This window comes from Pseudopodoces humilis, chromosome 4 (genome assembly GCF_049639895.1).
Source record: "Pseudopodoces humilis isolate 2021_Gansu_Grassland_sample_001 chromosome 4, ASM4963989v1, whole genome shotgun sequence".
NCBI lineage: Eukaryota > Metazoa > Chordata > Aves > Passeriformes > Paridae > Pseudopodoces > Pseudopodoces humilis.
In genome coordinates, this window is record NC_142203.1 from 32,152,758 (window position 1) to 32,177,026 (window position 24,269).

The 24,269-nt window shown below is 42.7% G+C and overlaps 1 protein-coding gene across 1 annotated transcript in view; it reads right to left on the minus strand.

Moving 5' to 3' along the window:
• Positions 1-14,194: 14,194 nt before the first annotated feature.
• Positions 14,195-24,269, minus strand: part of PIGG (phosphatidylinositol glycan anchor biosynthesis class G (EMM blood group)) — an 89,364-nt gene continuing 79,289 nt past the window's right edge. Inside the window, exon 13 of the mRNA XM_005530935.3 lies at positions 14,195-17,187. Coding sequence (XP_005530992.2) covers positions 16,959-17,187 — 229 coding nt within the window. The 3' untranslated portion in view covers positions 14,195-16,958. The remainder of the gene's footprint in view (positions 17,188-24,269) is intronic.

Consider the following 24,269-nt stretch of genomic DNA (forward strand, 5'->3'; position numbering starts at 1 on the left):
CTGTCTCCCTGTTCCTCTGTGGAAGGAGATAGAGCTGGGATGGGGCAGGGGGAGAGGAGGGGCCGATGTTTTTTAATACTTCGTTCTCATCATCCTGCTCTGATTTTGTTAGTAATAAATTTAATTAATATCCCCAAGCTGTGTCAGTTTTGCCTGTGATGTCATTTGGTGAGTGATCTCTCCCAGTCCTGGTCTCAACTCATGAGCCTTTTGTTATGTTTTCTCTCCCCTGTGCAGAGGAGTGAGAGAGTGTCTTTGGCAGGTGCCTGGCATCCAGCCAGGGTCAAACCACTACAAGGGTAAAAGCACACTTCATTTAAAGCTCCTGACTGCCTAGAGCTGGAAGAACTCAGACTGTCCCCTCATCATGACCATATTGAAGCTCTAATCAAAGGACTCTGGAGAAAAACCGGCCACTGCCAGTTTTCTGTCCCATTTCGTGACCGATCTCCAAGTTTTACCTCTAACCATAAAATCAGTGCTGTGAATTCAGCCTGGACTGGGGAAGATGAGAATGGGTAGAAGCTGTGAATACAGAATGGGTAGATTCCTGTGAATACATTGCACAGAAAGGATAGGTTAAGTGTTTCTCTTTTGCCCTCCTCATGCCTCCTCCTGCAGGATCAGAGCTAGACCAGCTGCAGTTTCCACTCCATAGTATGCTGTCAGCCTCATCAGTTACCAGAGTTAAATACTCATGTTTTTCTAAGTGTTGTTTCACACAACAGACAGCAGTTATGGAAAAGCATGCAGAAAAGGATGAGTTTGATCTGTCATTTAATTTGGGGAAAAATTTGTCATTTAAAGCAGTAGAATCCCAGACACTTCCCCCTGCCTCATTTGTCTGCATACCACCAAGGCAGTAATTCCCCTGAGAAAGTAGAGGCACAGCACTACTAGTCTAAAACAACTTTTTCCCCTCTTGAAACATAGTTTCATTTCTCTCAACACAGTGAGTGAAATGCAGCAGATGGACAAACACATACATAGAAAGGCATGCATAAAGTTGTAAGATGCACCCTGAAAGAGGCACATAATAGTGGTATTCCCACAAGCTGGCTTGTGTGCAGCTGAGTAGTGCAAGGACTCAGCAGCTGAAGTAGTAAAAGCAAGAGAGGGGTAGAAGTTGCTTGAAAGCCAGAAGTGATGACACAGAAACAAGCAAAACAAGCAAATACAGGTGCTGCCTTCCACTTGGAGTGGTCTTGAATGTTCCTGTAAGAGACTGTGTTCAGAAAACAAGGGATTTCTAGATACATATCTACTCACAGATTTGCTGTGTTTATCTTCCACCAGTAAAACTCTCTCTCTTTAAAGCAATGAAAATTCTCAACCAATTTCTAGAATCTTGGCTTCAATCTTTTTAAAACAAACTTCCCTGCTTCATTCACAAGCTGTGACAGGACCTTTCTTGAGATGTTACCTTGAGGGAGCAAGCAACTCTGTGAAGTAGGAGCCATAAAATGAGTGTTTTGTAAAACATTAATGCATGAAAAAGGAAATTGCTCTGTACTATCAATTCCAGTAATGCTCAGGGTGAAATGTCTATGGATATTTGTACATTACATTTACAACTTTCCCACCCTATGCCTGCTTTTCATAGCATCATAGAAAGATCTGGTTTGTAAGGGATCTTTAAAGATCCTGTAGCCCAAGACCCCTGCAATACACAGGGACATCTTCAGCTCTATCAGGTAGCTGAGAGAACAGTTCAACCTGGCCTTGAACATTTCCAGGAATGGGGCATCTACCACCTTCCTGGGAAACTTGTGCCAATGTTTCATCACCCTTACCAGGAAATATTTCTTCCATATATCTAGTCTAAATCTCATAGAATCATAGAATCCTAGAGTCATAGAACAGTTTGAGTTAGAAGGGATCTCAGAGGTCATCTAGTTCCAACCCCCTTGTCATGGACCAGGACATATTTTACTAGACCAGATTGCTCAGATTGCTCCACCTGGCCTGGCCCTGATTGCTGCCAGGAATGGGGCATCCACAGCTTCTCTGAGAAGTAGCCTCACAATAAAGATTTTTTTCCTAATTCTAAATCTACCTTCTTGTAGTTTAAAACCATTACTGCAGGTCCAACTAAAATATTTGTCCCCATCTTTCTTACAAACTCTCTTTAAGTACTGGATTGTGCTCTAAGTCTTTTAGGAAGTTTTTCTTCTCCAGGATGAACAGCCTGAATTCTCTCATGCTGTCCTGCTAGGGGAAGTACTCCAGCCCTCTGATAATTTTTGCAGCTCTTCCCTGGATCCACTAGGTGGATCTGCTTAGGTCCCTGTCTTTCTTGTACTGTCTTTCTACCTTCACTACGTCAAGAGATATTGCCCTGAAAATGAAACCTTCTGATAATATTTTCATAGTTTTAGTTACTTTCCCATGAAAGTCCTGTAAACATAAATTGTTTATTACATTCCTTCTAAGAAACATCTTTTGATAGATGTTTCGCATGACCAATGTGCTTGGGAAGGTGGTAAGTTAATTATCCAATCCCTGGTCATTCTTGAGAATCTATAAATACTGAAGTCAGAGAATAAAGGGACAGGTTTTGTTCTGACACTGAGAGTGGTTGTGTGAATCATTTTGTGTCCCTCAGCAACAAAGACACATTGTTCTGTGCAGATCTGAAGCCGCACAGAGGGTGATCATGACAGGATCCCATGAAGTGCTTACTAGTTGTCACACTATATAAGGACTGGCAGAAGCATGACACAGACTCTCTCTGCTGGGTTGCAAAAGAGAGCAACTTTTATTCTTCCAGATCTTTTGTAGACACGTACAAGAAGGTTCGAGAGGTAAAACTCTCATTGGTCATTAAATCAACACATCACCATCATTGGTCAGTTAGGAACACCAACCCTTGACTGTTTCTTGCAAGTAAACAACAAGGATCCAAACAACACCTGCAGAGGTTGTTTTCCCTCTCCAAGGACTGTTTGGATTCCTCCTTATGATTTTCCAGGCCACACTTCTCAGGCCAATCTGAGAAAGTTGTGTGACTTGTATTCACACAGGCTCAAGCTAATGCCTGAAGCATAAAAACTCTTATTTGACCATTGTCAGTTCTTGTAACTAGTCAGCAGGTAAGGCTAAATATAGTGAGATCCCAGCACTCTAATATTGTGGGATGCTGCTCATCAAGAAATCATCCAGTGTGAAACAGAATGAACATTCCATGAGATGGAGAGGGAGAGTTCTTAATCAGAGCAGGTAGTTTTAGTTGACAGTTCTTATAAATGGTACTGTTCTTCAAGCTAGACTTATTTTCCAGAACTGGTCATTTTGTCCAGCCTATGCTTTCAAGCCCCCTTTAGTTTTCTTTGCATTTAAGTTCAGAAATAGAGTGGATTGAAGTTAGTCACAAGCCCTCAAGAAACACCTTGAGAACAGACTTCAACCTAGCTTTTTCACATTTCCACCAATAAGTTGAAGAATCACTGCTTGACATTGGTTTCACATATTTCAGTCTTCCTCTTTTTCCTCTGTTCATTTGTCTTCCCGGTGTTTTCTATGTTCCATCTGATTCCAAACACTCCATCTATACTGCTCCTTTCCTGCCTGCAATTATTCTCACCACTTCTCTCCTGACAAGTCTCTCCCTCCAATGACCAGCCCTGCTCAAGGATAAGATGCAGAGTGCCTCTCCTAGTATCAGTCTACTAAATGCAGACCCAGCCTTGAACACAAGAGTGGCTGGATGTCTGTGTCATCCCTTGAGAAGGCCATCTCCACATGCTTAAGCATTTTCAGGATTTGGGTCTTTGATACCCTTGAATTAGAGAATGCACCATTCTCTTTGCACGATCAACAGCACTTAAGGCAATTACACTCAGAAAATAATACTCAAGATGCATATGCCTACATAAAAGCAGCATGACACTGACATTTCAAATGAAGAATTAAGCTGATTTAGTCCTTATTTTCTAAGAGTACTTCATACATCTCAAGCAATACAGCATCAAGCAAGTAAGAGATTTCAGTGATGGCAACTGGAAATGATTTGCAAGTTAGGGCTCTCTTGGCACTATGAGCAAAACACCCCCGATTTCAGTGGGAATAAGCAAGGTTCAGTTAAAAACCCCATTCCAGGGAAACAGAATGTTTAGACAGATTTTGGAGTGGACACATCACATGTAAGAATGTAAGATAATCTAATTGGTCTGATGAAAAGAATCCAGCAATTCAATTTAAGCATCTAACAGCAGGTGAAACATTTCCAGGGAAGTTACACTTGCTCTGTATTCAGCTAAGATATTTTCAAACCATCACATATCAAAATACAGACTAATTATAGTCTTTGCATAAAAGAGGAAAACTGCCCAATCTCTGCGCTTTTGTTTCATCTAATCTACGTTCATTGCACTCCTCATGCAAATGAGTACATTTGTTACAAATGGAGTAAAATTACTTTGCTAATCATCTGGTATTTTATCATCTGAATTTCAGGCTTTAAATATCTTGTTTGTCTATACCTGTCTGCTAGCTGTGGTATATATCACGTGGTATACTTTCGGTGATGTTTGCTCTGCAAAATTCACCCTAGGGCAAGCAAGCAGGCTCCACATAAGTTATCCACAAAATGCAGAAGGAAAGTCAGACCTTTATCAGTCTGTCTCTGCTGATCTGTGAGCTAGGAGAATGTGTCCCTTCGGGTGGCAGCAGCCCCCAGTCATGTCCCTACAGCATTCAGTGAAGAGGAAAAAACATTCACTCCCAATTCACTGTCCAAGTCTCAGGCAGGCTGTGTGACACTCCTGGCGCCCTTTCTGCTGAGATGGGAATCCAGTGCAGACAGTGTCACATACCCTGAGAGATGCAGCAGTGTGGAGGAAAGATGGAAAGGGCGACTCATTTCTATCCTGCACTTGAACTCAGGAATCAAAACAGGCAGCAGCTGTCCAGACTCCACCACAAGGATGCTAAGGCAGAGTTGCAGGTGTTGGCCATGGCTGTAGATAAGAGCCTTCATCAAAAACCCAGTAAAATTTTGCTACTGAGGCACATTTGTCAGATGGCTGTCTCTTTAGTGCATAAGAAGGAACTTGTAGGAGTTTCTTCATTTTGCATTTAAATAAGGTTGTTCCAGGACCAGAGAAACTAGCATCATCTGCTCTTTGCCCAAAGCCCATGTGCATGGACTGGTCAGGCTGCTGTTATGTGGAATGGACACGAGCTAAGTCCTGCCTGCTTAGTCTTTACAGAATCACAGAATTTTTAGGGTTGGAAGGGACCTCAGAAGATCATCCAGCCCAGTCCCCCTGCCAAGGCAGGATCACCCTGAGCAGGTGCCACAGGAACATGTCCAGGTGGGTTTTGAACATCTCCAGAGAGGGTGACTCCACAACCCTTCCTGGGTAGCCTATTTCAGTGCTCTGCCACCCTCCTTCTGTTGAGGTGGAATTTCTTGTGTTATGGTTATGGCCATTAACCCTTGTTCTGTTGCTGGCATTGCTAAGAAGAGTCTGGCAGCATCCTCTGGGCGTGTGCCTTGAAGGTATTTGTATGCACTGATGAGATCCCTCTCAGTCTTTTCTTCTCCAGACTAAACAGGCACAGCTCTCATAGTTTCTCTTTCTTCTCATAAGAGAGGTGCTCCAGACCCCTCATCCTCTTAGTGACTCTCCACTGGACCCTCCCCAGTAGCTCCTTGTCTTTCTCGTACTGAGGAGCCCTGAACTGGACACAGCACTCCAGATGTGCCTCACCAGAGTAGAGGGGGACAATCACCTCCCCTGACCTGCTGGCCACACTTTTCTCGATGCTCCCAGGGTCCCACTGGCCCTGCTGGCTGCAAGGGCACTGCTGGCCCATGGACAGCTTGTTGTCCACTGGACCCCCAGGTTCTTCTCCACAGAGCTGCTTTCCAGCAGCTCAGCCCCAGCCTGTGCAGGTGCCTGGGGCTGCTCCTCCCCAGGTGCAGACTCTAAACTTGCCCTTGTTGAACCCCATCAGGTTTCTCTCTGCCCAGCTCTCCAGCCTATCAAGGTCCCTCTGAGTGGCAGCAAAGCCTTCAGGTGTGTCAGCCACTCCCCCAGTTTCATGGCATCTGCCAGCTGGCTTAGGGTTCATACTATCCCTTCATCTGAGTTGTTGATAAACAAGCTGAGTAAGACAGGACCCAACACTGGTCCCTGGGGAATGTCACCACTACAGGCCTCCAACTGGATTCTACTCCTCTGAACACAACCCTCTGAGTTCTGTCATTTCAGCCAGTTCTTGATCCAGCTCACTGTCTGTTCACCTAACCCACATTTCCTGAGCTTACCTGCGATGACGTTATGGGAGGCAGTGTAAAAAGCATTGTGTAAAAAGTCAAGGTGGTAGCAAAGGCCTGCCCTGGGAACTTTGTACATGAGACATTGTGGATATTTAGCCAAGACATACGGGAACTCAGAATAACCTGCAACTTCTGTTTTGTTCCAGGTTTGATTCAAACAGGTCAGCAGTACAAATAAGGCTACATACATTTTGTTTCCTTCTGCTCCCCTTTCTCTCCACTAGCAAAACATTCTGAGCCGGATGTTGAAATGAAAGCCTACTGGTAGTCAGCTGTTGTGAATTTATATGTAGCTGAACGATTGGTTCCAGTTAGACAGCTGTCTTGATTATGGTGATTGGATTTTTCTAGTTGGGGTTTGGTTTTGGTTTGATTTGGTTTGGTTTGGTTTGAGGGTTTTTGCATGGTTGGTATTTCCTTTTTTTTTTTTTTTTAATTCTGGGTTTTTCATAAAAGGGATTAATTTTGGCTTGCTCAGAAATGCTGCCTACATGTGTTGAAAGGGCAGATGGGATTTACAGCACAGCCCACCCTGCAAAAACTACCCCACAACAGAAAAATTCAACACCACTGCTATAATAACTACCATTTTGCTTCATCCTTGCATATCCCTTATCACAACTCTACTTTCCCTTAAGTGTTCTTCACATCCCATCCCATAAGGGAATCATCTCAGTCTGCTACTGAGAGCCTTGGAAATAAGCCCCAGTGTCCTCACAGGGGTTCCCCAGGCTGTCCTCTGTACACCCAGACCTGCCAGGCATGGAGCTTCTAATCACACACAGCTGAAGTGGTTCACCACATATTAATCTTTCACACACTTCACACAGCAGACTGTGCTTTGTAAACCAAAGCTGTGCCCCGCGCTGCTCTTCACCAAAGGATCGATCACCCGCAAGTGACAACATGAAGTGCTGCACTGTGCTGGAGTCCTTGAGGCACTGCCACCCATTTCACTCCCATGGTGGATCTCCACAGGGTTGCCCTACATGCTTATGGCAAAGCAGGAGACAAGGCACTACTTAAGTGCTGTAGCAGATTATTGAGCAACATTAAACAGGAAACATTGAGATTTTCTGACTACACAGAGCAGAAAAGAGGTGTTTACACTCCCAGAAGCATGTCTTTGCTAGAGTTGTGGACAACAAATCTCCAGTTGTAACTACATCTCCAGCTGTGACAACCCTCTCTAACAGGCCTCTGTCTTTCCCCAGCAGCTGCCTCATGTTCCAGTTGGAACTGGAGACCTTACTCCACTGTGTTGGCTTGAAAGACAGGTGTCTGCTACAGAAGGCAGGAGCCCACCTTGGAACGAAAAATGTAAAACCCCTCCCTCTGAATGATTATAATTTTTGCAATTAAGGGGCTCACAGGCAAAGCTATGGTGGTAGGAATGTCAGTTCTTTCATGGTGTGTACAATAAAGCAGACAGCAGCAGCTCTGGCACTCACACCAAACAGAGCAGGCCCCAGTGACCCCTCCGGGCCGCTCTCCCCTCTGCAGTTCCGGGCACGGCCGCCAGGGGGCGCTGCTGCTCCCGCCGGGCGGGGATTCCGCCGGGCCGGCAGGGGGCGCTGTGGCGCGGGCTGGGCCCACACGCGGTGATGGCGGCTCGGCCCGGACCGGAGGGGATGGGAGGGAGGCTTCGCTTCACAAACCCCCCTGGGACAGCCGGGCCCGGTGGCCCCGCAGGACTCGCGGAAGGACCGAGCTGGGACCGCAAAATGTCTCGGCAGGCAGGGGTTCGGGACTGCAGTGCAGCGAAAGCTCGGAGCAGCGCGGAAGAAGCGGCGGGAGTGGGACAGCGACGGCCCGGCTCCCAGCAGGGCAGGGAGAGCTGAGCTCAAGATCCCGGGCAGCCGAGCAGACGGGGGTCGGTCCCTCGTTTAGTAAGGTAGCTGTTAATAAGGTGCCGGTTCAGAGGCTGCTCTCAAGAGCAGAGGCTCACCCCACGGCAGAAGAAACAGCTGCGGGCTGGGCTCCAGTGGCAGCAGCGAATTCCCTTCTCCAAGAAGCAGCTCCGACAGATAGAGTCAGACGGATGCTGACAGAGAGACAAAGAGATAGCCAGCAGCTTCCCCAGCCCCGTCCTTTACCTGCCCAGTCCTCACGGTCTCTCTACACCTCAGAGAGAAACTCCAGATGAGAGCAGTGCATCCCGATGCCCTCCTCCCCTGAGCTTGGCCACTTGTTTTTCCCAAGTACCCAATCGTTAGTGTTTCTGAGCAATTTAGGGGAAAAATTCTTTAAGTAAGAAGAAACAAAAGGAAAGAAACCTAACCCCCAACATCACTGATAAGGCACTTACAGCATGGCTTTTGTGGAGGAATTACGCTTTCAGTGCCACTGCCAAAAGGCCTGAGCACTGATGTGTAGGGTGAGTTTATGTGCAAACAAAATCTAAGAAGCTGTTCACCCACTCCTAAGCTGTTCGCTGCTCTGGGCGGTTGACTCCAGTCATGTTAGTCTCTTAAACATTTATTCAAAACAAAAAGCCACCCACAATACAACTAAATACTGCCTGAAAATTTCCCTTTTGTCCCCACCTTGCATTTCTTACCAGCCAAGCACTTCTGGGAGTCTACAGACAACGTGCAGGGACTGAGGCAGAATTGGAACCAGTGGATCTGTTTGTCCCTTTTCCTTTTAGCTCCCACTTTTTATTTTTTCCACAAAGATGTTGATTTCCATGGCCCAAGGTATGATTCAGGTATGTTTCCTTTCATCTGACCTTGTGCCCAGCCACCCAAAGACCTATGGACTAACACTGCTCAACAACTACTGTACACCAATGGTGACAAACCAACTTGTGCCAAATCAGCAAGCCAGACACTACACCACTCTCCAGCACTGTCCCTGTGATCACAGACTCAGCTTTTATAGGGGACCGCCCCATACAAACAGCTTTTGCAGGTCAGCAAAAGCTTAAGACCAAGAAGGGCCATTTCCCCAAGAAGGGAACTGCTTCCACCTCCAAAGACAGCAGGTTTTCAGCGGTTTTTTTCTATTAGGAAAAGTTGAGCTCAAGTCTTCCTATCTTGACAGATAGAACCAGTTCTCAGGGTGACATGTGCAGGGTCTTCTGAATGTTTGGAACCTCCTGTCTTCCTGCTGGTGAGTAATATGCCAACATGCAGTACTGGCTGCGTACTTGAGTTGGTGAGTTGGTCTGTGTCAGGTTCTGCATCACCAGCAGTCTTTGCAACAGACATCAGCAAATACACTGCAGTGGTAATGTCAGAGGTCTAAAAAAGACATAGGTGATTAAAGTTTTGCCATGTATAGTTCATCTTCAGATTAAGTATGATGCCTAAAGCCCATCTCTAGTGGCTGGCACCCTTAATTCTTCAGATGACAATGAAGTGATAGGAAACAGTGGTGCACTGAGTAACAGACTGAACTTTTCACTGAGTTACACCTTAACCGTTGTATCACACTGAAAATATGTCCTCAGTACCCTGCATGTGGGCAAATATACGGAGTGGGAGAGACAGCTGAAGAAACAGGGCTATTCCTCATGGCAACCCAAGTGTGGTAGGTTAGCGTTTAGGAAAAAAAGTCAGAAAACACCCACAGCTGCTGAAGGCTCTGAGAGAGGCTGCTGGGAGTTTCTTCTCTGCCTGAGACCTGGCCAATAGCTGGCCAGTTCTGAGAATTGACAGTATTTTTCACCACTGAAAAGTGAGATCACCTTTGTGAATCCCACCTTTTAACCCTAAGCCTGAGAACTTGGGACTCTCTTTCTTTCCGGCTTTGAAACGTATGGGAGCTCTGGTGTGGCTGGCATGCTCCCCTGTGGCCTGACGGGGGCTGGGCTCAGCCTCCAGCAACTCCCAGGCGGGGGATGGAGCCTGCGGGGAGTCCCCCGGCCCCAGGCTGGGTCAGGCTCTGCTGCACCCCTCCTGGGAAGCCCTCCAGGTCCTGTTCCAGTGGGGTGGCTGAAGCCTTTCCCAGGGGGGCCCCAGTCCTAGGCTGGGCTGACATCTTACCAATACTGTCCCCCCTCTCATGGGCTCAGATGGCTCCAGGTTGAAAAGCGAAAAGTGTCTGCTGCCCGTCCAGCACTGCTGAGCTGAAATTCGACACCATGAATACCTGTTGCAGCTTGGGCCAGATTTTCACCCTTTCACTACACAGATGAGACCTGCAGATTTAATCCTTTTCCAGAGAGAGGAAAGTGAGAGTGATCAACGTGTAATGAGACAACATAAACCATCAAAGTCAGTATAAGAAGGAGTAGAGCCTCAGATAGAAAGAGAATGAGGAGATGCTTTAATAAGCTGAAATACTCTTTTGATAGGGCCATGGAGATGGACAATAATGTTCTGAAAAACTCCTTTAATTCATGAAAGAGTATTTGGGGGAATGAAGTATTTCAAAGTGTAGATCTGAGCAAAGGTATCCATTGATGAAACTAAGCAGATGGTGGAGTAGTTGTGATCCCATGAAATGCTGGAACAGAGAAAGAGAAGTGAGAGTTGATGAAGACCCTTGGCCTCCAGTGAGAAAAAAGAGAAAACCTCTGTTCCCAGAGGTGATCACAGAGACAGATGAAGAGAACCTTTGCCTTTGAATAACTCATCCTTAAAATAATACCCCTTGAGTTCACAGCCCATGAACACACCTCTGAGCGGTGTGAAAATGGGAGGAAGGCATGATAGCAGAGTTTCTTCTGGGCAGCTGCCATCATGGGAATGAAAAGCCATGAGAAAACTGTTTTCTTGTGGAGAATTCTCCATGGAATGAGAAGAGAGAACTCCTTTCTCTACAAAGACTGATGAAAAGACTACTATATAGTTGGTACTGCTTTAGCCACCAGGTTTTGTCTCTATGTTAGTCAGTTGGACAAAGGAAAGTTGGGTGGTGAGGAGGAAGGGTTTCTAGAGGTTTTATTCTGGTTCCTTATTCTTGTAGTTCTGTTAATAAACTTTCTTTATTCCTTTTAAGTTTTGAGCCTGCTTTGCCTTCCTCCTGATCCATATCTCACAGCAAAAAAAAAGTATTCCAGTGATTTTTAACTAGTGCTAAAACCATGACACCAAGCTTTTCATCAAATGTTGTGAGAGGTAATAGGTCCTTTGAGGCGACCCTCTGCCTCCAATCAGGCAAAACAAAAGAAATAATGTCCACAGGCCTATTTCTCAATCTGAAAACAGAAAAACAACTCCAGAAAGTTAGTCACCTATGTGCGTCCTACCAAACATACCCAGCATGGACCTGCAGAAGTCCCAGCCAGGCCACAAGTTTCACTTCAGGCATGACAGACAAGCTGAACATTTTAGGGAGCCATCCAAATCATGATGACATAATGAAGAGATAAGAGATAATGGCAGAATAGGGCACCTTTTGTAATCAAGTCTGGAAACAGAACAGCTACAGAGGCACTGAAGGGCAGGTGACATTGCAACTAGGGGTAAATGCATGGCTACAGAAACGCCAAAATTAACAACAATTTTCAACTGTTTATCTATTAATAAAAAAAAATAAAAATTACACAGACATCCTTTCTTGTTGTATTTTTTTTTTTTTTGTGGTGGTGGTTTTTTTCACTTTTTTAAAATTTTTTTATTATGAAGTCAGTTATAAAGCTTTTTGACTTCAAGAAGTAATCTGTGAAATGACCAGCAAGAAATTGCAGAGACAACATCAAACACAGCAAAACCACAGAATTCTTGCTGAATGTTGGTTGGAAGAGTTCTTTGGAACACACACAGTAAAACTTCCAGCCCACAGCAGGGGCAACTAAATGAGGTGCTCCGGTGCTGGAAGATGTCCCAGGGCGTCATCCCCACAGTAAACACCCAAGTAAGAAAAGAGTCCCCTGACCTCCTGGAAACGTCCTGTACTGCAAATTGTGCCTGTTGCCTTTGAGGCTCTCCCTATGCCCTTCCGAGAAGAATTCACCTCCATGCCTCCCCTCCTTGGAGCTGACTGCAGCCAAAAGGTCTTTGATGCATCCTCATTCCCAGGCTGAAACAAGGCACAAATCACTGCAAACTTAGGTAGTAACAGACTGTTCATGATTGCACAAAGGTCAGATGGGCAAGGCCTTGCTGAGGATCTCAGCCCACCTAATTGCTCAGTCAGCAACTTATAGTAATTTATTTAGATAACAATATAATCAGTCACTAAGCAACTGGACAATTATCCCTCGTGTGAAGCACACCAGGATTAGTCAAAAAAAAAAGTGTTTCCTCCCAGAGACCTTGCAGACTCAAGGAATTTACTGCCTGGAGGAGCATAGGACTCATAGGATCCACAGGAAAAGGCACTTCAGGATTCAGTAAAACTTACAGCATGTGTTTATGGGGATTGATGGAACATGCAAGTTATTACATAATACTTAGAGAAGGGACAAAAGGATGGGAAAAAGAAAGACCAAGATGGTTGAGAAAGGAATAAACATGGGAAAACAGAAGAAAATGTAGAGAAGTGCTGGCTTTGTATAAACAAGCCTCTAGAGTATGTATTTCTTTGCGAGTCCTTCCCTTCATCACTGCTGAGTGCCTCATCCTCTCATTAAATCCTTTGTAAGTGCATCCTCTGCTCTTGATAGATGTATGAACAGCAGTGAACTTCAGGCTGGACTCACTTGTAAGAGAAGAGGTCTGGATACTAGCAACAGAAGCTGGAAACCTCTGGGGTTTCCTTGTCTGGGTGACAGCAGCAGGACAGGCTACTGGGACCAAGGCCAGGTACTGGATAAAGTGTCCATGCAGATGTGTGTGTGCTTCTTGAACACTGATGAGCTGGGGAACAGGATCAGGCTGTCACGGCTGCTCAGCAGCCCCTGGGCACCATCCTGTACCATTACCAGTCAGGGGCACATGCCCAGCTGTACTGCAGGTTGTCAGCAGCCCATTTCTCCAGTGTGCCAAGCTCACCAAGGACCTCCAAAGGGTGGTCCTTCCCTTCAGCATATACACCCCTCCCCTCACTTGGTACCATTTCCAGATTTGCTGTGGTCTCTCCCCTCATCCAGCTTAAGAATGATCCTAAAGTGCCTTGCCCTAGTATCACATCACTTCTCTGCCAAACAAGGCTGAGATGGAGTGACTCAGACCTCAGAGGTCAGAGCCCACAGATCCAGCCCACCTTCAATCCCACTCATCTATTAGCTCAACTAATATGAGCTCAACTTGGCTGCCAAGTACACGCTGCTGAAGGCAGTGCTCAAGTTGTCCAACATACAGTGCTTTTCCCTTCTCCACTGTCTGTCATCTCTTAAGAGAAGAAATCAAGTACCTATGGGCCAGGCAGAAATTATCCTGCAAACTCCCTATCAGTCATTTTCCTTCCATCTAGCTTTTGGCAAAGAGTCTGCCTCTGTATTATCTGCCTGTAGAATGAACAGAGGCAATTGCCCAGACTTTCTGTACGTTAGATGGTGCAATGCCAGCCTCACAAACATCCGCTGATCAGTCTTTCACAGTTAGGAGGGTAGGACGCCTATAATGACACCAGCCAGCTCCTTCTCCTGCCCCACTGACCAGTGGAAGCACAGTTTCTTTCCTCTCCTGCTGGTGAAGCACTCTGGAAAACCTTGGTTTTTCAGAGGAAGCCCTTCATTTTAACTTGCAACTATGGCCTCTCCTTTTGCGCAATTGTAGAGCTAAATCTTGCTCTGATGCCTGATGTGAGGGATTTCAGAAACTGCCCTGACCCTCATAGAGAGAACCATGAAGGAATAGTGGCCTACCCTACATGCCCTGCCTGGGGTTCATGCTGTGGATTTTGTGCTGGCTTATGTAGATACAAGGAAAACTGAGGCTTCTTTTCCTAGAGAGCAGAAATACAAACACATAGTACCTGAAATACAAATAGATTGATTTTTTTTTTTATTAAGCAGGAATTAATTTACAAGAATGAAGCCCAAGCATCACCCCTGTGAATCCATGGGTTCGTACTGGACATCAGTTATAAGCTTTAAGTTGTGCTGACTGGTGGTCAGTTGAAATCTAGTGAAATCCAGCTGAACAAGCTGTAGACCGCAGTAACTTGTTGCACTTTGTGACCAGCAGTGAGGGTTCTGAGCAGAAATATTTAACATGGCAAAACTTTATCCAAATAGAGAAAACATACCTGCTTAGAAGTTAATTAAGGAGGAGTCTGTGCCTGTGCACAGGGCAATACCGAGGAAGCCCAGGCTGATCCCACACAGAAGCAGGGACTACAGGTGACTTGGACAGAAGAAACTGGTATGCTCAGAACAGCAAAAAAACATCCCCAGTAGTATTCCTGCTTCCCACATCACTTGTCTCCTTGTGTGAGGGTTTGAAACACACTGAACATGACAAGAAGTGAGGTGGAACAACTAACTCGTGAGATAAGAGAATTTGTGTTCAGGCATTTGCTTTCTCTGTACATTCAGATCAAATGCCAAAACTTTATGTTGATTTAAAATAAAATTATTATAACATAATCCTCCAGTTAAAGCCTGGTTGCCTGAAGCAAGAATTCATTCCTTTACTGCCTAAGATCTGCATTGCTAGAGCCCATAAGCTCATGAAGCATTATTTCATTTCCCTACACTCAAAGGAAAAGGCTGAAAAGGAGTAAAAATGTTGATTCTGAAGTTGAAAGCATCATGTTTCTTTCCCATGTCATGCAAACTCATCAGTTAACTTGAGACAGAGATGCAGTCTCTTCTTCTTCCTTCCTTTCCTGGTCTTGAAGGCCTAAGTAACATCTTTCCCAAGCCATTTAATGCTGGATCCAGTCTGGACATCTTTCAACTTCAGAGGAGAAGGGGGACATGAATCATTTAACTAAGTAATCTGAAAAAATGCAATTTTAATACACACACAATAGTTTGGATTCCACCATTTGATAAAAGAGGCATTACTAGAAGCAAAAAAAACCCAAAAACAACAAAACAAAAACAAAAAAAGAAACAAGCCAAAACAACAACAACAAAAAAACAACAACCACCCAGGAGGAATGAATAAAACTTGTAAATGTCATGCCACATTGTTTTAGGAATCTGTACACCAGAAGAAACTTCTGCTCTATCCCTCTGACCTCTTTATTAGCACCCTTTCCCTCTGACTCAAATATCTCATAAACATTCTCAGTATGCATTTTAGGGAGGACTGCTTACAAATTAATGACGTAAGTAAACAGAGAATATGTAGATAATGCCACATGGCTGCTAGTCAGCAGGTAACCAAAAAATATTGAGAATTGTGAAAATGGTAGATGTACATTTACAAATACAAACTCTTTTAAATAACCACAGTTGGCAGTAAAAAATTATTTATTAGAAGTATTTCATTTTCAATCTTCCAGCAGGTCACAGTAAGTGACATTAAGATCCAGTACTCCCTCCTGCAGGTAAAGAGCAATACGTTGCTAGTGTATTGAAAAATTGAATTATTTTATAGCTGAAAAAATATATCATTATTAGTTATCAAGATGGCCTATTATTAATGTATAAAAACTAAAGGCCTACATTTTGAGATCTGCATTATCTGTAACATGAGACAAAAAAATGCGTCAGTGATTTTAACAACGGTGCTGTAAGCTGTATTGGTCCTGAAAGCTTTCTTTTTCCATATTTGTAACAAAAATTAAAAGGTCTCTGTATGCTTCTCTTCTGATATACCTCAAACATATTAGCCACTAACATGGACAAAAAACATGGACGAAACTAAGAGGCAAAAAGGCCTCACATGAATCCTGATAGTCAGTATAGTAATTAACATGTATCTTCTTGAAAGAAGCAAGGAAAACAATATTGTTAGAAATTAGTTACAGCACATTCAAATGAGAAGGCTAGACAGGTCACTAGGGGGGTGGTGATGAAAACTGCAACACACCTTTTACGCCTTTTATTCTGCTGGTAACTTAATCCATTAAACTGTTTTCCTGTTCGCTGCTCACAGCTTCACACCCATGTGTGGAAAACGTGATCAAATGTTCAGTATGGCTGCACCAACCTGATTTATAATTTATACACTGATAAGAAAAAACAACATTTGAGCGGTGAATGGACTCGTCAGAAGATTCATTACTTTGTTAGACAATAAGTATTTCTTATTCAGTGTCTGAAGTGCAGATCAAAATCCATTACAAATAATGATTGCACTCATCTTACAAAGAAAAATACTGCTTTTAAACAGAAATGCTTTCTGCCTATGCAAAACAAACAAAATCTCTTACCTGGGATGTTTGTACAATAAAAATTTAATAATAATTTCAATGCATCCACTAGAAAGAAAACAAACATAAAAACCCCCTGAGGCTAATGGATTCAGGATCTTTTGAAAAATACCTAGAAATCCTGCACATTTTTTAGGATTTTATAGTCTAAGAAGGTAAAAAAATTGTATGCACACAAGATTTTTTCAGTGCCCACAAGGCACTGGTCTATATTTATATTAAGATGTATATTTTTTAATTCAAAACATGTAATATCACCATTCTGTTATTTGGAAAGTGCTATAATGACAGCTACAGAGCAAAAGGTATCCATGAAAAAACAGTGTATTTCAATTCAACATTTTTAAAGAAAACTCAGTTTTAACACAAGACTAATCTTGACTAAAAGAAACAACTCTTTTAACAATTTACTTTGCAAAATCTGCACAACAATTTAAAGCCAGTATTTTCCTTCTTCCATTCCAGTGGCACACTGGACATCGCAATGCAGAGTCACATACCACACTTATTTTCAGTCTTGCACTTTTATGTAAGAGTGGTTCTGATCCATTGCTGTGAAGAACAGGCAGACAGCAGCTGTGATGAACACATGCACTCCCTCATACAGTAGCTTTGGCGAGAAGACACTCCATATGAACAGGTGGTAGCGCAGACCTGTTACCAAAACAACGTAGATGGCAACTGGAATTGAACGCATTAGAGCGTAGCAGAAACAGCCGTGACCCACTGCTGCAGAATTCCTGGCAACAAAAACAGAGGAGTTCATTCTCAGGCAAACTCAGAAAAGACACTGGAGTTCCTCCCCTCTTTAGCATTATTTCAGAACACAAGGAGTATTCTGAAAATTTCACTTTGTATTAGAAAGCTGATTGTTTACTCAATGATGAACCAATAAAATTTTTTCTTGTCACCTCTAGATATCCTATAATGTGTATGTCAGGTGTAAGCATAGCAACTGTCTCTGCAATAAAGGTGCCCAGGAGTTCACTTCATACTTAGATTGTTCTGTGCTTTAATGTATTTTATTCTAATTGTCAAAGTTTCAATTAAGCAGTTTCAAGACAGCTTTGTCTCCTGTTAGCCTTATAGTGCTGCTCTACAGAACCTGAACGGTAAGAGGAAGAGAGGACTACAGTACTCCTCACAAAGCTTCCTAACCTGTTCAACAGACAGTTCAGATGGAGTCCGTGTCCCCACCTTGTGAAAAGCATAAAACTTGTCAGAGTACACTGCTGCCCATAGCCAGCAACACTGTACAAAACAACATAAAAATTGTGCTATTGGAAAACTTCACAAAGCTAACATAAATATATTCTCCAAATAATACCATATTCTTAGGTTCACAGGAGTGATGCATTGCATTTCTGTCACAGCTACTTAGCTCAGCTGGGTCCGCGGCATCCCAAGAAATGTCTGCCCCATGTAGCCTACAAGGTCCAAATTTGCCACATTGATGTATTTTGGTGGGTTACAAGAGCCAGATGAAAATGGAAGTGAAAAGGTTTTCTGCACTTGGATTGTCCTCCCTCTCCTGAGGCACCAACTCAAAGCAATGATGCTGGGTTGGCCCCTCTCCAACATATATTTATTCCAAGATATATTTGCCCAAAATACATCTGCAGAGATTAATTCACACTGAATTCAGATGTTTACCCCTTCAGACAAAAGGAAGGAAAAAACTGTTTAGCTGGAATAATAAGTGAACATTTTCCTCTCCCCATCAAAATATTTTACATCATCAGTTCCCAAAAGAACACACTGGCAGAGTGGAAATGTTTTACAGTGAAATCCTGATCTGAGACTCTGTTCAGCTCCTCCCAGTTTTTAATTCTAATCTTGTTCCAAGTAATAAAAATTTAACATGGCTAGCACTTCTGCAAGATGTTAATTAGTCACTTATGACTAAGTAAGCTACAGAATGCAGTATTTTACATAAACCATTAAACTTCTTATGCTCTAAATAGAAATAACTAGGATACAGCCCTGTTTTCCAGTGAAGTCAAGATCTAAATTCCCAAGGCTTTCAGTAGAAGGAAGAACAGGTCATGAAAGCAGAGTTTTAAAATCAAGAACAGCAGGCACAAATGACTGAAAAACATACATCCAGTTCACAGAAAACTATTTCCCTTGCTGCTTAGCCAAGGAAACTGAGACTTGGGAGTGAACTAGACTGCTCCCTGCTTCTGCATAACTATCTTAGTCTTCAGTGAGCTTGTGTAAATAACCAGCTTTATGTTTAATAACTGATTTCGTGGGCAAGGATTAAATGAAATGCAGTTCACTCAGTCTTAGCTGTTTTCATGCTGATGTGAGTTAAACCAGTATTTGTAGTAAAAATAGTATTTGTAATAGTCAGATGACCACTGAATAAACAGAGGAAATGGCTTTTCAATCAGATAAACAAGCATTTTAAAAAACATTTTCTTGAGCTAAAAAATGCACTTGATAGACCATATAGATGAATCCCCAAGTCAATGATACATTGACTTTCTGCATTCTTTATCAAAAAAATAGCTAATTCTTTCCTACTTATAGGATACCTCTACTTACAGAAGCTCTCAGCACTCACTTCACCTCTCAAGATAACATCGACATTGTACCTTCAGAGGGAAAATCTGAAGAGTTTCACTGTATAATGCAGTGGTGCATTATACAGTGCATTATAGAGGAAGCAGCAAAAGCACACTGCAGCCACAAAATTAAACTGTTAGTGGGATTCAACAGCAGAATAATTGGGTTTATCTCAGAGCTGGTTCACACATCCATCATCGTGGACAGAGCACTGGAATGACTGAGCATAAGCAGCTAGACCTTCTTGGCCTGATTCTAAGACAACAGCTGATCCTAAGGCAACAAGGCTCTTCAAACACATTTTTGCTCTTACTTTGGCCAGGGACAAAATCTGAACAGCTAACAGTAATGCTTTTGTGTGCTCCTTCTCCTCATTCTACAGTGCCCACAGCATCTCCAGGCCACAAGAAAGGCAGCATTCAGAGATCAGGCAGTCAGTGATAATATGACCATGACAATCCAGTTAGTTCAGCCGGTTTGAGTTACTCCAAATGAATTCACCAGGAAAACAGAGAAACCTGGCTGTGGCAGGCTACTCATGTATCCTCATGATTATGATCTGGACCAGCCAGTAATGAATAACCTTCCATATTATCAGTGCTGTTTCCATTAAAATAATGGAAGACTATAGGACACATTTAAGTATCAATCTGTAACTAGTCCATACTGAATCATCTCTCCAACAATTAAAACCTTTCATTATTTAAAGGAGAAGAGCATAGACAGATATAAACTGTGCACACTATCTCCATGTTCTGACAAAACCAGCCCGCTATTAAGGCCTCTGCACAATGCAGGAGTAACAAAAAGGAATTCTAATATTCTCATCTATAGCTCATCCAGGAAGTTCGCTTATGGGGACTTGAAGGAGAAATCCATATGTGTTACAGATGACAAAGCATATCCAAACTTCATGTGAGATCCAGGAAAAAACAACTTTTTTGGAGAGTTCTGAAGCAAAGAACACTACAGATTCAAATCACTAAACATGCTGCAATTCGAATGCAAACATTAAGTGTGGTCTAAAGAACATATTGGCTTTCAGCAAAAATCGTCTATTTTTCATGGAAAATGTTTAATACGTAGAAAAATATGCCCAAGAAAAAGTTACATTAATAGGTTTACCACTTCTCTGGATATCCTAAACCGTAATTGTAGATGTTTCATCAACAAATCTTTCACCTCTCAGTCCATCTCTAAGGTGCCACCAAGATGACTAATACAAGGCTTGCAAAATGAAAAAATTATGATACCAAAAAAACTCAAAAAACCAACCCCACCAAAACAATAAGAAACTATTTTCTTGTGAAAACATGTCTCCTAGTTATATAGAATTCTTGGCACGTGGTGGCAATAAGTTTCGTAGCTTAAAAATCAAGCAAAGAATCTCCATAGACAGCCCTACAAATGCATCTACAAGGAATTTTTAAATATGCTTTACAGTGTTTACAGTGTTCCAACCCTTTTTCTAACACACCGTATCAAATAAATGGTTTAGAAATATGCAAGCATATGATGATGGAATACCCTAGGTATTGTCACATTTCTAGGGTTTGAGAAGGAGGGTCATTCTGGAGGGTTTCAGTATGAATGTGCTGAATCCTTTCAGTGCAAATTACCCTCTAGCATTTCTGCCCTTCCTTTCCTCCTTTTCTCTCTGATTATCACAGCCTAAGCTACCTCCCACGGGAGATACTGAATTTGCCTATTTGAAGACAATTTTTGCTGTATTAACATCTTCTACAATATTAAGCGGCACTTCTCTTTCTTGGCATTCTGCAGTTTCAAAGATCTCCCTGTTTAGTGTCCTCTGAAAAATATTTGGCATTTCATTCATCTGCCCCATATATACTAATGAAGGGTTGCACTCCACATGTCTCCAACATCTTAGAGTATCTGCAATGTGTAAGAAATTTCTCTGATCTAAGCAAATATCAGCAGCAAGAACAAACTTGCTACATCTCTCCCACATGTCCCACTCTCACTTAGTGTAATTCTACAATACTATTTTAGATTACAGAACACAATCCTGCATTGTCATGGAAAAACACTTTATATTTTTAGCAGTTCCAAGGAAACCAAGAGTCCTCTGGAAACCTACATGATTGACTCTGGTAGAAACTACCAATCAGAACAACATTCTTAATGCTACGAAGTCACAATTTTTGTCACCACAGTCTATCAATGGATAAATGTCAAAAATGGTGGTTGCCAGAAAGATAAAAGGGCTGTAAAGTATATTCTGCTGCCATGGAAAGGATGGATCTTGGGAATGACTGATTCTTCTCTGCTGTCTGCATTCTCTTTCCCAGTAAGAAAGGCAGAAAAGACACAACTACCCTAGCAAGGTCATGTCTGTGGCAGCAAGTTACAGGGGACTGTAGCACATGTGGACTGTAATACAGGGTTCAGCAGGTTCACGCAAAGATTTAGCTGCAAAAAACTATCAGGACTTGAAACTTCACTTCTCTTCATCTCCATATCTAGAATATGAAAAATATAATTGTATCAATTTTTTTTCCTGTTCTCACTGCTGGCATAATCAGTTGCGCTGTGAGCTTCATGTCAGCAAAATAAAAAAAACAAAAACAAAAACAAGCAACAAAACAAACAAAAAAACCTCCACACAAAAGTAACAAAAACAAAGCCAACTCAAAACCAAACCAGCCTATTCCTGTTGACACTGGCCCAGATTTTATTGCAGCAAGGTATAACCAAACCATCCTAACAAGCAAAACACAAATCCTAAGTATTTCAAAGCCCAGCCCTGGTCAATTTTCTGTGACTATTCTTCCAAAATTCACTGAACACTTAATAAGTTTCCAGTAGGAAAAAAACCTGATGCATTTTATATTGGCATCATACATGCAAGGAATAATAAGGAAATTTACAGCTTGACTTTTCGTTAAAGGTGCATCTGCAGGCTTTCCTACCCATCTTTCTAAGCAAAACAGTTGTTCTTCACGATCTTAGCTAAAGGTATAAAGAAAAATTGCATAAGACAATTGTTATTGACAGGTGGGATCTGAAGAAATTTAACACAGACTGTTAGTGTCCAAGTTATTCAATTAAATTCAAACTTAATAGGTTAAAATATACCAGTATAAGAAGACACATCAACAGTGACACAAGGCATTTCTAGAAAGGCAAAGCACAATTTACTTACGTATGGATAGGAAACAAGGCCAGAATGGGTGGTGATCTGTGTTTTTTACTTAGTGGGGCAGCCAGTCACAAGTAGGGTCCCACAGTGCATGTTACTGAGCCCCAAACTCCTCAACATTTTCATAAATAGAGTAGATGGTAGGATTGAAAGCACCTTCACTAATGTGCTGTTGGCACTAAACTGGCTGTCAAGATGGACACATTACAAGGGAGAGCTGTCTTACAGAGAGATCTGGTCAGGCTATCAAGAACTGTGTGAAGTTTAACAAAGACAAGTACAAGGTCCTGCACCCAGGTTATGGGCTAGGATGCATGTGTTGCTGAAAGGGACCTGGGAGTACTGAGGGACAACAAGCTAAACATGAGTCAGCAGAGCACTGCTGTACCAACAGGTGCACTACTAGCTGCATCTTCAGGGGCACTACTAGCAGGGAGAGATGTGATTATCCCAACTCTACTGAGTGCTTCTCAGGCCATACCTGTAGTACTATGTTCAATTCTCGTCCTCCACCCTTCCAAAAAGACATGGATAGGTTGGAGGGGCTCTAAAGAAGGACTGGAGAGCATGAAAGAGCTCTACAACGTACGACAGTAAGACTTAAGTCTCTTCTTCATGGAGAAGGCTCAGGGAGACTTCATCACAGCATTCCTGTACTTAATTACTCAAAGATGGCAACAAAGGATGGAGGTGTTCTCCTTACCAGGTGGTACATAAGAAGACATAAGGCAAAAGTTGCACTAAGAAGGGTTTCATCTCAGTATAAGAAAGACATGTTCTACAGTGAGAACAATCAATCACGGATGCAATCTTGCCAGGGATCTGGTAGAGCCCCCATGGCTGCAGATTTTCAAGACAAGACTGGACAGCATGCTAGATGATCTCATGGAGGCTCCTGTTCCCAGAAAAGGTCAAACCAGATGATCTTTTAAGGGCACCTCCAACCTGGGGTGTTCTGTGATTCTGTGAAGCAATGCTCACTCTTCTGAACTGAGAGCAGAGTCAATTCTCTCATATTTTTCCACTACAGTAACTATTTTTAAACTGGTGACTTAGATAAAATAACAGTTCTCTCCTCAAATTACTCCTGCCATCCCAGTAACACACACATTCAAGAAGAATTTGTTAACTTCAAGAAAAGGTGTGAGAAAAGAAGATAGAAAAATCCTAGATAAACACAGAATGACAGTATGTCATGTAGAGTCCTATCCACAGCTACCAGAACTAAGCAGTTATGTTGGCCATGGAACAGAGGAGAACAGAAAACTAGTGGTGATAAAGGAACTAACTTGTAAGAATAGTATGACTAGGCCAATACCAGCAAAAAGTACAGGTTACATCTAGAAACATTGCTACAATAAAGAGGTATGTAAGCAAAGGTCTACAAATATGACCCTCTCTTTCCAGTAGTGCTCTTCTGAATGACTCTGATTCTACTTGAGCAGCAGCATAAACCAGAGTCCAACATCACCATTCAGCTCTTGCTAATTTAAGAGGGGAAACAAAGTTGGTACTATGCTCCAATCTTTTCCAGAATAAAGAGGAAGGAATATGCAAAGTACTGAAGAGAAAAAGGGGATGGGATAATTTCTTCAGTGCACTGAATTAATGCATTTTTTCAGAATATTGCTCCCAACTTTCTTCACAATTTTTTCTAGCAAAATGCCCAGCATATTCATCTTCAGACTCTTTATTCCTTGTGGTGCAATGAGATGTCTTCTGGAATTGTACAGGGATACTCTTACTAAGCCCAAGTGTCATACTTCAGCAAGTTTATAGGAGTGTTGGACTTGTTAGTAATTCAGCTTTGTGCAAATTGCTTTTAAGAACAATACTCAGCATTAGGATGAAGACTGTGCATGAAGGAAACTACATGTGCGACAGAAATAAGGGAAGTGGAGAAACTGGGCAAGAGAGTGGATGGGGGAAGAGCATTGGAGGGAAAGGAGAAGTTACATGAGCAAAGGTTGGCAGGAGGGGGAGAAGACATGGAAGCAGAAGCTGAGAAAGGAGCGTAGAAAAAAGGGAGAGAAGGAACAGAAAGGAAGACAAAGTAAGCCAAGAAAAAAAATGGATGGCTGTGGGTGA